Below are 17,468 nucleotides of genomic sequence, written 5' to 3' on the forward strand. Positions count from 1 at the left end.
GTTCGGAACAGTTCTGTATATCTTGGCATACACCAATATGAATAAATAATATAGTTAACCTTACATATATTTAAGCTTTTATTTGGACAAGTTATACAATAGTAATGCTTATGAGAGTTCAATGATATATAAGAAGGGATTATTTAACATTTATTAAATAATTTATTGCATCATCACATCTTGCCGGTGATCTTTTTTTCATTTAATTCTTTCTACAGTATATTTTTTATTTATATGAAGATAAAATCATATATATTTAGTATAATAAAATAGTATTTATATGATTTGAACATTTTGGTGTCTATTAAGTCAAGGAATAAAATGGAATGACGACGTCGCAAATTCAAATTAACAGTTATTTGAGTCTCTTCTCCTCCTCCAAAAGTGTGGCCTTTGTTACTTTGTATCAATTGCCAAGTCCCTCTGGCTTCGATCCAAGAAGAATGAGAGCCAGTAGAGCGACTCCGACTTCTCCCCCCAAACCCTCTGCGATCATCCCTAAAACCCTAATCCCTTTCATCCTCTTCTCCATGCAATCCACGGCCATGTCCTACTCTTCCGGCGGCGGGCGGCGGCCAAAGAAGAAGGTCTACCACCGCGTCCCGGAGCTCGACAAGGCCATGGACCTCCAGAAGAAGCCCGCCCTCCTCCTCCATCTCCGCTCCATCATACTCTCCCACAAGAGCCGCTCGGTCCTCCTCCGCGACCTCGAGAAGGAGGTCGGCTTCGTCCAGAAGTGGAACTACCTCTCCCTCATCCAGCGCCACCCTTCCGTCTTCAAGGTATCCGGCGGCGGCGGCGCCCGGGTGCCCATCTCCGTGAGGCTCACCGAGAAGGCCGAGAGGGTTTCCACCGAGGAGGCCGAAGCGAGAGCATTGATGGAGCCCATCTTGGTGAGGAACCTTCGGAAGCTGCTGATGATGACGGTGGACTGCCAGATCCCCATGGAAAAGATCGAGCTCATAAAGTCGGAGCTCGGCTTGCCTGAAGATTTCAAGGGTTGCCTGATACCAAAGTACCCGGAGTATTTCTCCGTCCGGAATACCAACGGGGTGGACTATCTCTATCTCGAAAGCTGGGATTCTTCGCTTGCTGTCACTGCCCGTGAAGAAAAATTGGATCTTGGAAGTGTCCAGAGTTCGACCAAGGTGATTCCTAGAGATGGTAATTTCTCTGGCCCGTTTGCTTTTAAGTTGAAATTTCCGGCTGGTTTCCGGCCGAACAAGCATTACCTCGAGGAGATGCTAAAATGGCAGAAAATGGCATTCTCTTCTCCATACTTGAATCCGAGGAGGATTGAGCCTGCGACACCGCAGGCGCGAAAACGGGCAGTTGCAGTGCTGCACGAGGTCCTGAGTTTGACTATGGAAAAGAGGCTGACCTCCGATAAATTGGATGCATTTCATAATGAGTATCGGCTGCCATCAAAACTGTTGCTTTGCTTGGTCAAGAATCATGGGATATTCTACATCACGAATAAGGGGGCAAGAAGTACTGTTTTTCTTAAGGAAGCTTATGATGGACCCAACCTGATTGAGAAATGTCCTCTGTTAAGATTTTATGATATGTTTATGGCACTAATTGGCAGGACATGCCCTGATCGGAATAATGCTATGGCGGTTTGATGGGATTTGATATCTCACTTGCACAATTAACATTGTTTCTTGTTCAAGTGAAGTGCTCCTCTCTTGTTGGTTCTGAGTATGTCGATTTTTCTGCTAAGTTTCCTGCCAAATGTGGACAAACATTGCATTGAGTTGGTGATAAAGTGGATGAAAATGGCCTTCCCCTCGCAAGTATGACTGTATCAGGAGAATTGAGCCCATAAAGCTGCAGGCCTGGAAATGATTGTTTATAATACTGCAGCAGCTCCTCAGTTTGACTGGGGAAAAGAGGCTGACATCTGATAAATAGGTTGAGTTTGTTAAGGAGTGTCACTCTCCCTGCAAGCTGTTGCTTTGCTTGGTTAAGAATCTTGGGATTCTTTGCATCATAATAAGGGAGCATGGGGGTGTTACTGTTTTTCTTCTAAGGGAGCTTTTGATGAACTCAATCTGATTCAGAAATGTCTTCCATGGAGTCTGCATGATAGTTTCTCGCATTCATTCGTAGGACATGCTCTGATTTGAGTAACGTGGCAATATTACAGAGTTTGATTTGTTGATTTTATGACTGTATGATCTATCAAGCTGATGCCACATGCTCCTCTCTTCTTTAGATATCCTGAAGATGAACTCAACCAATCATGTTTGTTCTTCACTCAGGTAGATATCCAAATCTTCAACATTTGTAACTTGTTTTAAGGAAGTCTATTTAAATGTAAATTCATATTCTCATGCAATGAAACATTGACCTTTCCTAAAGCGTTATTTTTTTTCTTTCTTTTTTTAAGGCATAAGAGGCAGTGGAAAACTGGCAGGTAGGTAATTTCAATGTCATGAAAAAAGTCTACTCTCTAGCTTGCAGCCCCCAGCTTTTTGATTTGTATGGAGTTGCTTTCTTTCTGCAGGCATACATAATCTTTAAGTTGTTGAGAAAGCTGGTCACATTCTTTCTTGAAAAGTGGAATATAAACGTTGTGACGGTGCAAGATCACCACCAAAAAAAAAAAAAAAAAAACTTTTTTTTTTGTTTTGCAAGATTTAGACCAAAACAGAAGGCCATATAACAATATTTATTTAGACTTGCTTTGGAAGTTGAAGTGAGGATATGAAGCAAATTTCAGATATGAGTACTTTAATGCAATCTGAATTTATTTCAGATTTCTGTGAAGAAATCAGCACAGATAACAAAACTCTTAATTGTATCCACAATGTTAGGCAAATTCTGAAGCACAAGGAGGGGAAGAAGAATAACAGAAAAGAAAATTTAATTTATTTCATTCATCATCTAAAACTAATTTTACACAGTTTTGACTTTGGAATGAGCCACATCATATAAACCTTTCTATACAGCACTTCATATCCTCTAGCCGGTGGGGCGGAGGTGGGATTTCTGGCAACTCCTTTTTGTTAGTCTAAATTTGATCTAAGGACCGTACTAGTCTAAAGAAGTAGCTTTTAATATTCCATAATGAAGTAGTAGCAAAATATCTCCCCATGTAGATAATAAATACCTTCTGAAAAACAACTCCCTTTGATACTAAGACAAACTTGGAACTTGGAAAAGGTAACTTCTTCTAAATCTTTGATATTTTGATGCTCTCGCTAAAAATATGTACATCATCTTTTCTATGCTTGAGTTGGTCATTATATGCAAGCATGATTAAATCCCATTTGGATGTGGCAAATACAATTTTGAAGTGTAAGGCTATACTCGATTGTTTTCTTCCAATACCTAAAGCATGTATATTTTTTATTGCATGGATATTCCTATACTAGCTTGGATGATTGTAAATCTACTTCTAGTTTTGTTTGACAATGTAACTGAAGACAGACATATGTTCCATTCAAGGTTTTCACTTTCCATTATTGGAATTGGCACCAGTACCAGTAGGTCGGTGGTACAGTATGGTACAATACCATGCCATGCTGTTCCAGCGTGAATTGACAAGGGAGGGGGAGATGGAGAAGGAGAGAGAGGAAGAGAGGGAGGGAGGGAGGGAGAGGGTGGGAAGGGAAGAAGAGAGCACGAGAGGGTGGTGGAGAGAGAGAGGCGGAGGGAGGGGGAGAAGAGACGGAAAGAGACGAAGAGAGAGAGAGAGAGGGGGGGAGGGATAGGGAAAGGGAGGAAGGGAGGGAGGAGAGAGGGCTTTCTCCCCCGTCGTGCCGGAGTAGGGTGGAGCCCCTGTTTCAGCTCCAGCACTACAGAGGAGAGAGGGCCTTGAAAGCCCTCTCTTTTCCCTCCATCTGCCTCTCTCAGAGGGCTTTCGAAGCCCTCTCTCCTCCGTGGTGCTATAATAGGGTGGAGCCCTGTTTCAGTTCCAGCAGTACGGAGGAGAGAGCGCCTTGAAAGCCCTCTCTTCCCCCTCCATCCCCCTCTCTCGCTTTCCGCCTCCCTCTCCTTCTCTCTTCCTTCCTTTGCCACTATTCCTCGCTCGCTCTCTTTCCCTTTTTCTTTCTTTCCTTCTCCTTCTCCCCTTCCCTTGCCAGTTTCTCGATCTGATGGCCGAAACCATCCTTGTGGGGCACCATATGGCTCGGTATGCCTTGAATCAAGCGGTTTGGAATGGTACTACCGACCTTGGTTCTAATTTTATCAAAGGAAGCACAATATAAAATTTCTCACCTAGTTACCCAAGAGATGGCCATAAAGTTGGTTCAAACATCTCAAAGTTGTTATGGGCTGAAAAAATGCATTTATTGTCTGTTTAGCTCCCTTAGTCATTTATTATATGTAGTTAGTATATGACCAAAGGCCTTTCAGTTCCTTATGAAAGAATTTAGTACTTTGTGTAGTTTTTTAGTATTTCCCATACATTCTTTTCATGTGCATTCATCCCTCGTAGCCATGTATGACTGTATTATTTATTAAGTGGATGCATAGTTCTGTTTTGTGAGGGCGAAATCAAGTTGCTTGGATCTATGTTTATTGATTCATGGGTTCACATGCTATTGTTTCAGATTCGTAATTTGAAGTTTAGTGCTTACTGACGGATCCAATATGATGATAATAAGATTACAAAATATATTCAAATTAGAAAACATATCATAATTTTCATGAGGATAGGTGGCTATTGGAATCTTGCTTGGTGATAATAAATGACAAAAGATTAGAAAGGCACCTAATAAATGTCATGAGGATAACTATGCACCATTCAATCCTACACAAAACACTTTCTATTCGCCACTCAATGTTATATAAAAAAATAATTGCTTTTGAAATAACATTTGATTTATGATATGTTATGAATATTGCTCACCCAGTTCCCCACATTCCTTGATTCAGTCCAACTTATTTCCCCACAACGTCTCACTTCTACTAATTTAGAATCTCATCTTTTGATTTATGCTGGACCATCCATTAACAAGGGGCCGTTGCTTGGTGCAATGGTAAAAGGCTGGGGCTAACAAGCCCAATGACACGGGTTTGAGTCCTGGGACAATTTGTACAAAAAATGCCAAATTTTAGGTGTTTCCCTAGTTTGCCCACTCCCCCTATGTCTATTAGTATGATATCATATATTGAATTGCATCTCTATTTATTACAATGAATTTATAAGATCAAGGATATCTTTACTGTGGTTAAAGCTTATAAAGACTTGGAAATAGTTTGATTTACACCCCATCCAATCCTACTTGAACTTGACTTTGAGTCCATTAAACGTAACTTGTATTGAATTGAACTAGAAAAGATTGTGTCAGGCTAGCTTAGGCATAGTTGGATAATTCAGGTTTAAATTGTGCTTGCTTTAGTTAGGGGTTTAGCTGAGTTGAAAGTAATGGGCTAAATTTGGGTTTGTTTGGCCCAGGAGGAAAGCAGGTTGGAATTAAGTCAATCTGGTTGAGCAATATATAAGCCTAACCTGACCTAAATTATATGTTGGGTTTATGTCAAGTTGTACACCTAAACACATTGTTCCTAGAATACTTGTTCTCTTCGTAATTATCAAATTACTTTTCATATTTCACCTATTAGTCTTTCTTTCTATGTTAATAGTATTTTGTATGTTTGGTTGGTCAATTTCTTTTGGAATCAACATAGATGATAGTTTTAGGGTTAAAACGACAATATCCGAATTGTGAAAGGATCACCCAATCTCTCAAGATAAAAGGATGTGGTTTGCTTCAAGGGAACTCTTGTGAAGTTTCTTCACTGCTTCGTCTTTGGCAGGAGATTGGATACATGGACCTTTGAGGATGCTATATTGGCATCACATACCATAGCCCCATTTATTATGGTCTCCTCTAATCTATTACATATGTATGAACAAAAATCAAGCTGTCAAAGTATGCTGTATGAATGAAAGTCAAGCCGTCAAAGTATGCGTTGGCTGTTTTACTGCTTCAAGTTCTAAGCTGTGGAATGTTTGCTATTAAAACAGCATTTGTGGTGGTCTGTGGTTGTTTTTAATGCTTTCATGTGTTCATATTTGTGGTTGTCATTTAAATATTACTCTTTAATTGGTTTCCTCTCATTTTTCCCCGGCATATAAGATGTGTGAGATGATTAAATCTTTTCTCCTTCATGGATGGATTTCTTTTTCAGTAGGGAAAGATCTTTTATACCATAAGAAAGGTGTCGGTTTATTGGTTGTTTGATTGGACGAGAAAACATCTTCTTTGTCGAAAATTGTCATAAATTTACATGTTTCTTGGCAAATGTTTTGGAGCTTCACCGCTCTGGAATATTTCATGCAGCAATTATGATGTTATCATTTCTGTATATACCGTACTTCTATTATTGTGTAGGAGAATAATAGCTATCACTAAGTTCATGATAGGTCTTTTAAGTGCAGTCAAACATGACATCTCAACTTTCATGAAACAGGGTTTATGCATATTTCCTTTTTTTTTTGAAATTGTCCTTTTTCCATGGGGTTGGTTCATTTTGCAAGTTTGATATCTTATTCCAATCTAACATTCTCTGTTATGCTCGCATGTTTCATATATACGTTTGTATTCCTTACCTAGACATTTGGCTGCTTCACAATTATTGGGTGCTGAGGGGCTGTCGTAGAACGACACACTATCCGGAGTAGATTGACTATGTCGGCCCAAGATCCAGAACAAACACCAAACAGATCAAACAAAAAAAATGCACATAATTGCGAGAAGAAGATAACAATGGAGAAAAAAAATTGAGAAAAAAAAATAAATTTATTCAAAAGAAAATAAAGGTCGAAACAAAGAGTTCAGCTTCTCTCACTAGTTTCTTCACGTAACTTTCTTCCTCTATTTATCAAACCACAATCTCTCTCCAACTAAAAGACAAAAACGTCAACATCTCCTACTAAAAGACAAAAACATCAATATCCCACTCCAACTAAAAAACAAACTCAAATATATTAAGTCTAAGGCTCAACCTAACTTAATATGGACTTAAATTCTAAAGTTATTAGAACTAATGATCAACTAACAAAAATTCTAATAAGATTAGGACTTGGTAATGAATCTCAATACTCCCCCTCATTGCAAAGTCCATGCCGACAATGCTGAATTTGCCAATATCATGAACGCCCTAGTAGGCATTGCCAAAATTGCTACAGTAACGACAATATGTAACAATGTGTCGAACCAATAATTTAATAACATAACTCCTTTATTAGCTCAGATAATAATTCCTTCACTGGCTTGTCATCCTCAATGTATATATCGAAATTGATGGTATCCTTCAACATTTCTTCTCAGCACCGATTCCATGGTCACTATGCGGAGATTTCATAGAACATCCAGCTTATCCCAATAAACATCAAGTTGCTAGTTACAATCACTGCTTACCAGAACATTGGTCATTACTTACACACCTATGAAATCAACTGTAAAACTTTGGCTATTTACATATACCTTCACCTGAGCAACTCTATGTACCTGCATATAGTTGGCTTCTATACATAACATCAAATCCTCATGAACAGAGTCTTCTAACAGCTTGAACTTTGGAGGAGCTTCAAAATCAATCGGTATACTTTGTCGAGTACCAAGACATAACAGGAATCATCTCCACCAAGCATGTTTTCTTGCTGCTTGATCTTTGAAACTACTTCAAAATTAGTCAGCTTTTCACCCTGACTCACTAAATCTCTACAAGAAACATTCATATCCTGGATAGCTTCAGCACAAGACTCTTCTACATGATTTGACTCCTCTATATGAATTTCAATGACTGGATTAACTGTAGCATCCTTTGACTCTTCTACAATAATTTTAAAATTAACGGATTCTTCTATCATGATCTTTTCTGAACTTGATATAACATCCATTTGATCAAGCTCCTCCTGCTCTCGATTCTCTTCTAGACTTGATTGATCTTTAAACTGATCAACTTTGTTATACTTTAAAATTTCTATTATACTCGATCCAGTCTTCAACTAATCAAACTCCCCCTACTTCAAATTTTTATCTTTAAACCAATTTTATTCTTCTTCCAGATTTTCAGAAAATCCTGGAACCAACATGCACTCATCAGATAATTTTTGTTTGTGATGTCTCTTTGCTAGAACTTGAATGGATAGCCGCAAGAATAACCCTCACTTTCTTTGGCTCCTTTACATCCTGAATATGAAAATAAATTTTTCTATCAACTGAAACTTGAATAGTTCATGTCACTTTTCTAGATTTTATATTCCACTTCTTCTCGCAATCTCATTATTGAGAATATCTATTGGCATCATCTTTGACTCATTCAATATATCCCATAAATTTTGTCACATCCAATATGCTTTGACCATATGCTTCCACTTTGGATAATTAGTGTTGTTCAACTTAGGGAGAGAAGTGGTAATAGCAAAAGCAACCATATTGATGTTGGTAAGATCAGATATATTAAATCCACAGAGAGAGATGGTAGTAGCATCAGCTATAATGATTCACCTCTTGAATTACTAAAATAGAATTCCACATGCTTGCACCACCACACAACGAATTACTGGAAGTACTTCAACCATGCCGAGCTACGAACACATGAACCACTAATAATCAAGTTACCGCTCCAAAAACTATGCTCTAAATAAATTTGATTGAAGACCTAAATCGCTCAACTACTCTCTAAACTGGAAGTCTATGGCTCTGATACCATGTAGAACGACAAACACATGGACCACCAATCCTAAAATCTATAGCTCTGATACTATATAGAACAATATGCTATCCAGAGTAGATCGACTGTGCCAACCCAAAATTTGGAACAAAAACCAATCAAATCAAACAAAAAAATTGCACATAATTGTGAGAAGAAGATAATAACAGAGAAAAAAAATTTGGGAGAGAAAAAATAAATTTGTTCAAAAGAAAATAAAGGCCAAAACAAAGATTTTGGCTTCTCTCATAAAGAAGCCTCACATCTCTCCGAGAAGCTTCACATCACCAAAAAGAATTTTCTCCAGTTTCTTCACGTAACTCTCTCCCTCTATTTAGAAAACCACAATCTCTCTCCCACTACAAGACAAAAATATCATCATCTCCTACTAAAAGATAAAAAATCATTATTTCACTCTAACTGAAAAACAAACTCAAACATGTTAAGCCTAAGGCTCAACCTAACTTAACATGGACTCAAATCCTAAAGTTATAAGGACTAATGACCAACTAACAAAAATCCTAATAAGATAAGGACCGGGCAATGAATCTCCACAGCTGCACCGAAATTTTTTTTTGCATAAGAGCCTCGCATGCTACCACTGAGGTAGGCTGACTTACATGGAAAATTTGCACAACCAAATGATATCCATGATTTTTTCCTTTATAACTATGTCTCCAACATTTGGTACTTGAAGAACTTACAAAAACAAAACAGTTTCTTTCAGTACTTCGTGGAACCTAGTAATAAATAGAAACGATACTCAGACTAAGATACTGTAGCTGCATAGAAATCCTTGTCAGTATTTTGCTATTCAACTAGAGATAATTGATTTTTATATTAGTGTTTCTGTTAAATATTTAGTCAGAAATATTTTCTAGGACCGTAAGTAAGTTGCCTGCACCATTTCTTTTCCTAGTGTGCTTTACTAACTGGTTGGTATGTGCATGTTCATCTTTTGTTTTCATTTTCATCCAAATACATGTGAATTTTAAAGGCTTTTAGACATGATTTTCTTTCTTCATATACCAAAAGACAGTTAAGGCTGGTGCATTTTGTTCCTTGCAAAGACTCTACATGAGAAATTGACATTTAAACATTTCAATCATCGCATATTGTAGGACTGTGACAACTCTTGTATTGTGCAAGACAATGCCGCTGAAGAAGCAGCAATATAAATTTGTTCCTTGTCTTCTTCCTTTACTTCAGATTGCACAAAGTATGTTATATATAGGTGACTAGATATCAAACCCAGTGTTATCACCAGATTTAACTGTGTGCGCCAATTGTATGTTATATTTTGCTGTTATTTCAAATTTTCATAGTTGTCAATTTCTATCCATCTCTGGAGAGACAACCATCTGGTGCAATATAGAACCCTTGGAGCTCTCTTATATTCTGGGTTGATATTTTAGCAACTACTTCTGTGCTGAGTTTTATGAGACTTTTATTGCATTGGTGCTTTCCTTGGGAAGAGATTTTATACTGTTAATCAAAGTAGAGGGATGATTTCGGAAGTATAAGAAACAAGGAGATACATTTGTCTACCAGATGTAATTACTAACTTGTTGGCTTGTGCAGCATAACAATAATATGCATTGTACACTGGGTGCTTTACGACCTCCCAGAGATTTCTAGATCCTTTTTTCTACCTTCTATTCTTTAATGTCAATTACTTTTCTGCTTCTCCTTCGTCATTTTCTCTTTTTTTAAAAAAATCTCCTGCATTGTTTTCTGGAGTTCTTTGATGTAACTTTTGATTTTTTTGTGGTGTGATTCTGTGAGAATATACACCATTTAGTTGTTTATAGGTTGTAGACAAGGATATTCTTTTTGTTTGCTAGCTGCTATGGAAACCTTGAGGCTCTGTACTCCTATTTTCCATCTTTAGTCATCAAGGTTCGGTTTTAAAATCTTTTATTTTGTCCAGTGCTGGAAACTATAAGTTATTAAGGTGTGAAGAGATAAGGTTATTTTCCTCATTTACGATTTATGCTGATTGTGGATGGTTTTATTAGCTTCATTAGAGACCTAATTGAGAGGCCCTATACCTACTGTCCATCTTTGGTAGCTGAAGAACTCTTTTTTTCCGTTGGTAAGGAATCAGACAGCTTAGCTATCAAAATTTTCCTTTTTGGGCTGAATGCACTGCCCACTTTAAGATTTACTCGCACAGAAGCTTTATGTGGAATTGGGTTGAAGAATTTTTGGTTAGGACAATAGTGCTGGTAACCTAATTAGGGTGTAGATAATTTTTCTTGGGTATATGGAGCTTCCTTTAGGCATTGACAAGGCCAAATTACATGTCAGAACCCTATAAGCTACGTTACCTAGACTATTGTGCCCACCTTGAAGAAAGCCATGTTGGATATACTTGTCAAATTCTTTCTTGCAACTTTTAGAGATTGATGGAAAACTGGCCTTTATATCAATTTATATGACTACCCTGGTGACGTTGGAAGTAGGCTTGAGCTTTTTTTTTCCCGTTCTAGAATTAGGTTTATGTATTAAAAATATGTAAAATGTCATATTTCTTGTATTCTTGTGCTAATTTTGGAGTGTGGCAAAAGAGTATTCATACTGAAAACACCTTAACAAATAATATATTTTAAGTGAAAACATTTGGACACAAATCTGATTCTCGCATCTATGTCCCTGCAACATTTCTCGTAATAAAGAGATTTGAATGGGATTTTTCGAAAAACTCATCATTGGAGGAAGGGTTGTTCCTCTCAAGCTGTTTGCCGAACTTAACCTTTCATCTGATATCATATTTCTGGAATCCTCATCGGAGCAGCCTCTAATTGGAAAGTTCTTGTGGAAACTAGGAGGCGGGATCATTTTGGAAGTCTAGAAAGGGTTTTTAGGAGTGAGAAGGAAGACTCACTATTGGTGATTGATATATAAAACGAGTTAACTTAGTACATCTTACAGGAGTTTGTTTAGTTTGGACTGAGGCTCTTATTGTAAGTGATGATTAGATTTTTGAAAGACCCTTGTGGTGTTATTGTCTTTGCAATTGATTATGGGAAGGACGCTTTTATGAAGACTACTGTGGATGAAACAGAATTAGGGCGTTTATGAGATTATTGTTGCCTCCATGTTCTCATGTCGGCAGAATTAGGGAGTTTAATTTTTGCTATCTCAAAAAATTGTCAAAGTTGTTTGGTTCTGAAATTCTGAGCCTTGCTTGAGCTTCACTTAAGGATTTTATTTTATTTTTCTCATGAAAAAATGTGATAGATTAGAGTTGGTAGGTGGTAGAAATTTTCATGTGATTTATCTTGAAATTTTTATTGTCATTTCAGTATTGAAGGTTCTCATTAATTGCTTGTTAGTTGTTTTTAGAAAGAAACTTGGCTGAAGGGTTAAGACTGGTGTTACATGCAAGCTGTGCGTGGATTTCGTGATTATATTCCTTGTTCTTTTGCAGTACAGATTTGTCGATGACAGTGAAATTTTGTATATTTAGTTTCTGACCAGATATTGGCGCACTTGTTTTTTTTCTCCTCTCTTTGTGATTTTGGGGAAAAAAATGTAGTCTTCTGATCTTCAAAGCTAGGGTGTGATAAGTGGAAGAATTTTGGGAAAGGTCTGTGTGGATCTTTGCTCTCATTCAGATGTAGCTTACTGGATTTGGTTGGAGATTCTGTTATAGTAGATTTGCTGTCATCATTTTGGTTTTTTTAATCTTGTGAAACATATATCTTTTGTAACATTCCTAAGAATGCGGGATCCACATATTTGCTTAACTGTTAAACACTAAGGTGATGTAGCAGGCATACTTTGAAAGAGGATTTTATCCCTGGTTTGTAATAAGCTGTTAGAAATAGTTTATATGCAAAAGTATCTTATTGATTTTGATGATAGTGCTCAGAAATTAGTAATGCTTTTCACATCCTTTTAGCCTTGAATCCAAGGGTTTTAAGATTCAGACAAAACAAATTGTTTTTGGCTGAAATAGGTTCATTCGGCTGACACTGAAATGGATCAGTTTCCGCCCTTTGGTTGAAACTGATTCATTTTGGGTGAGAACAAATTGAAACCGGTTGTTTCGAGTTCTGGTCAGTTTCTGTCAGTTTTGGCCAAGTTTTGGTTGTTTCAATCATTTTTGGCCAAAATCAATTGGAATTAACTATATATTCTTTTTTAATTTTTTTTAATGTTTACTATCATATTGCATGATTTCTTCACTTCTTTAAATACATAGGCTATATAACGTTCATTTTTGGTAGATTTCCTTTTTTTTTAAATTAAAAGAGTGGATAGGTGATAAACATAACCCTTGGTGGGCCAAGGTCTCTAAAATAGCTCACCACAATACTTCATAAAATATAAATAGTAAATATTAATGCAAGTAACTAACTAGAATACACCAAGGTTTATAATAATGTCACTATTTATATAAACTAGTATTTTTCTGTAACTACATATATTTGAGTAAATAGTTGCTCAGCTTTAAAAATATGAGAAAGAAATGTCTAAATTTAACATATTTCTGAATTCTACTAAGAAAATGATGAAGAAAAGATTTGAATGCTGAAAAGTTTTAGAATTTTTAACTAAAGTAAATTCTCGAGCAATTAAATTACAAAATACCAATATACTTTATGAATTTACTTATAAATATTAACTTTGGCCTAGAACTACAAAAACTAAACAAATAAATAACCTATATTACAAAATACACTAAACGGTGTATAATAACTTTGTTGCTTTTTATTTTTTTTCCATTTTTTGAATTTTCCTGATATTTATGATTGAAACTCCAAATATTTGAAGCCAAACTGCTGAAACTGATATTTGACAAAGTCCAATCGAACCGAAAATTAGTTTGTGAAGCTTACCTAAACTACAGGTTTAAGACTATTTTTGATTTCAGTAAAGGTCAACTATGCATTAGATCGATCTTCTGATGAGTATTACCGAACAAAATGTTTAGATATTGGATACCAGAAGACAAATCTTTCTGAACTGCATCTTATAACATGTATTTCTTTGAAATGTAGTTCACTATATCATGGATAGACTATAGGGTAGTCCCTGTGTGGGAGGGTTGTGACTGAGCCTAGGAAGTGGAGAGGATTGATGAGAAATTCATGGAAACTTAATGAGTACACTGTAAAGCACGAATAAACTTTCGCTAGTCTTTTCAATTTTTTAATGCAAAATATGCTACCTTTTATACATATTAAATAACATCAGAACACACTAGACACAACACTATTGCAACTAAATTTGCCATACCTGTTGTGAAGGATTTAAATTTTTGTGCTGGTGAGTGTGCTCTGCCGTTCGATGCCACATAAAAATTTAAAGTATTTTATAACTTTTTTTAAAAATATTTTTAAAAATTAATAGCCATGTGAATCCATGCCCTATGCTGATATTAGTTGTGGACTGGTACATGCCAGTGTTTGAAACCTTCCCATTATACATGTAAGTTGGGAAATGTAGGACTGATTTTCCTCATATATGGCATACTCCTAGTCTACTCCTGCATTCAGACTTTGAACTAATTTCACATCTAATATACCTTATTAAAATTTGTAACGAGCTGAAAGTTGTGGTGTTTGGCTCTATATTCCTAATGTGGAGACTCATCAACTTATGCCAAACTGTAACTTCAAGAAGGCTATTCGGGAAAGCTGAATCTGCTTTTCACGCCTTGATTACTTCTGATGTATGTAGCTTTTTCTTCAACATTTACCAAACTTATTAAATAATTTTCATTAAATAGATACAAAATTAAAATAGCACACGAAATATTGTAAAATAAAGTAATTACGAATGCACCATACCCACAGTCAGATGCTATGGTCAAGGTTTGACTGCATCTTTGGTGAGCTGCATCGGCCTTTCATCTGTGGAATGCTTGTACGCCAGGTTGTCTGTGACAATGATGTGGACTGAGATGTTTCAGTCCATACAGCAACAGTTGGAATTTCAGGGGGAAACGAGTAACTTCTTGCTCTCTACTAGCATTAATGTCCTGTTAATCTCTGTGGAAATTTCAGGAGGTGTGCTTAAGGCATGAAAAGTACAAGAAAAATGTCTACCTCATGAACCTAAAATATCCACCATGAAAATAAAATAATGAACAGAATTCATAAGCCTAGAAAAAATTTGGCTCTATGTTCTTAAACCCTGTCATGAAATCAAATTAAATTAGGACTCTCTGTGCATACACTAAATCTGACAGACTTGTAGTGTGAATCATACTTGTATCATTTAAATTTCTGCTTAAAGTTCACAAGGGCTTGTTCATTTGTCATTTGAAATTGCTTGTTTAGTTGAACAAGTGTAGATTCTTGTAACTTTCAATAGATCCGTGGGTCTAGGACTACTGTTAGCTGTTTGTAGTTAATCATCAATTTATGTTGTTGGCTATAATTTACATGTGACTGTCGATTAAATTTTATGCCAAATGGGTTGTTGATAACATCTACATGTTGCTTAATCATTATTTTCTTGCATAATATGTTTATAGATAATTAATTGATTTATACAAGTTATTTTTTCTTTGTGTTTGGATTATTCTTGATATGATTTGACTCAAAAACTCAATGGATCAAAATATAAATCTTAAACCCTATCTAATTCGATCCAAGTGGAAATGGTTGGTATTGATTCCATATTTTGATTCAAATATGGGTTGAATTTGGGGCATACCAACCCTGGACCAGTTTCCAGGCCTGCTTTTGTCTAAAGCTGCAACCAGATCGCTATGTTTGAAATAGATAGGTTAATAATTTTCAAATTATCTAAAACTAGCAAATAAACTATAGTTTCACATTTATGCCCAGCATAAAAATCATTAAAAGTTTTGTGTGCTGCTAACCTGACTAAATCTAGACGGCAACCTTTATCCTGCAAATATAAATAATCTGACACAAACTGAAACTAATTTTGTAATATAAAAGATTATAATTTCAAAAGATATTTGGCCATGGGTTAACATTTCTCTAATTATACAGCCATGATTTAATTATATGTGGTGTAATATGCCTATGAACTCATTTCATAGTCTGTTACCTGTCTAGCCTCTTCTGCCTTGCAAAATTGACTTTTATTATTATCACAATGTAATATTTAAAGAAAAATTAATACTTTTGAAAATGACCTTATATTGAATTACCTATCAGTTAATTCACTCAACTAACTCTTTCGACCATTTGCTTGATGATACATATAGGTGAGAAAAGTATTTCCAAGTGTCGGCATTGTGATAACGTGTTCAATGTTGGGTGATCCATCTGAAAGAGTATCTAGAGGGCGCTGAGGATAATATAAAAGCATTCAGTGAGGTATCTCTCAGGCCTGAGGCTCTCAACCACTTGTCATAACCCATCATGCTTCTCATGTCAGGACAAAATGGACTTATCTACAGCTGCCGGGTCATGATGAAAATGAGATGAGGAGAGAGGAATGCATTGCTTCAAGAATGCATTAGGACTTTTTGGAGGGAGGAGAGGATATAATATGTGTATTCAAGCAGCATGATCTGATTTCATTATATGATGAGCGTTAAGAGTGGGAAATTCGGATTTGCTTGAAGACCAATAAGATGTCCACTATGTTCTGCTGGGAAAGAAGACCTCCAGTTGACAGTGTGAAATCAGGGATCTGACTGTGGATCTTGATTATAATGCTGTTATAAGTGTCTCTATCTATCTGAAAAAAATAAAGTTCTATTCTGTTCTGTCTCGAGCCTTTTGTATTGACATGCATGTCTATCTTGACAATTTTCGATGCATGATGTGTTTATTATTCTTGGACATGTCCTAATGTTTTGTAAGTTGTCTAATTTGGACGGTACAGGTGCGACTAGAAAACTGTGGCTTTCTCCAAGTGTATCAAATATCTTACATGCTTGTGCTTCTCTCTCTTTCTATATCACCACTTATTAGTTAGATAAGCATGAAGAATTTGAGCATGATATACCATAATTTAGTGATTTTTAGTGCCTCTTGCAAGCTTCGCATGTGACTTCGAGCAGAAAAGTCAGTTCTGTACAGTTTGGTGATCCTGTAGTTGTCTCATGAAAGAAGTGCTGTTTCCCGAAAAATCCAGGAAGGTTACAAGGGTGTCCGCTTACATTGAATGGTTGAATTATGACAACAAAATTTGCTCGTGTACAAAGATATGGAGTAATTTTCTAGAGATGAGCTAATTTTGATAGATAACACGTTTTACCCATTTAGATTGTTTAGAATTATATGTGTGATATTCTAGAAAAAAATGCACCTATGTAGACCAGTAATTATGTCACTTTCTACATAAAAGCAGTCGATGAATCCTACTGTGGAATTCAACAATGAAATCATCATCACAAAAAAAAAATGGACCAGTTTCCTATGCCATGAAGACGTCGTGAAACATGACTTGAAGTTGAATGCGCCGAGAGGCTCCTCGCGAGATTGTTATTAATCATCTAGATGATCCTCCTGGAATTTCAATGTGAAGCCCTTGACAAATAGCTGCTTGTATTGCAGTCTCATTTGTGCATTGACCATTTGATGAATAGAAAGGTCTTTTAATTGGAGTGCTTAGCAAGCTGGATTTGAAACATTTGAAAACTATATGTTGCAAAGGTGAGTAGTCAAATTATCAATTTCCTTTGTTCTTTCTTTTTTTTTTTCTTGTTTTTATGAGAAGTTACACTTACCATATGACTAAGAAAGCTTGCAAACAGCATAGCTAGAGAATCTAGTGTGGACCCCATTAATGGTGAGATTCTACAGATTGAATTGGTGGCAATAATTGGTGATCTGAAAATGCTTGTTCTGTTT

The 17,468-nt window shown here is 36.3% G+C and overlaps 1 protein-coding gene across 2 annotated transcripts; it reads left to right on the plus strand.

Moving 5' to 3' along the window:
• Window positions 1-347: 347 nt before the first annotated feature.
• LOC103705396 (protein WHAT'S THIS FACTOR 1 homolog, chloroplastic) lies at window positions 348-16,549 on the plus strand. 2 transcript variants are annotated; one of them, XM_039115696.1, is made up of 2 exons: window positions 348-2,264; window positions 15,872-16,549. In XM_039115696.1, exon 1 carries the CDS (start codon window positions 444-446, stop codon window positions 1,623-1,625), a length of 1,182 nt encoding a protein of 393 aa, XP_038971624.1. In that variant the 5' UTR covers window positions 348-443; the 3' UTR covers window positions 1,626-2,264; window positions 15,872-16,549. The 2 variants fall into 2 exon arrangements, with proteins under 2 accessions (XP_038971624.1, XP_038971625.1); XM_039115697.1 differs by lacking the exon at window positions 15,872-16,549 and adding an exon at window positions 2,393-3,577.
• Window positions 16,550-17,468: the final 919 nt, after the last annotated feature.

This window comes from Phoenix dactylifera, unplaced genomic scaffold, assembly GCF_009389715.1.
Source record: "Phoenix dactylifera cultivar Barhee BC4 unplaced genomic scaffold, palm_55x_up_171113_PBpolish2nd_filt_p 000007F, whole genome shotgun sequence".
Classification (NCBI taxonomy): Eukaryota; Viridiplantae; Streptophyta; class Magnoliopsida; order Arecales; family Arecaceae; genus Phoenix; species Phoenix dactylifera.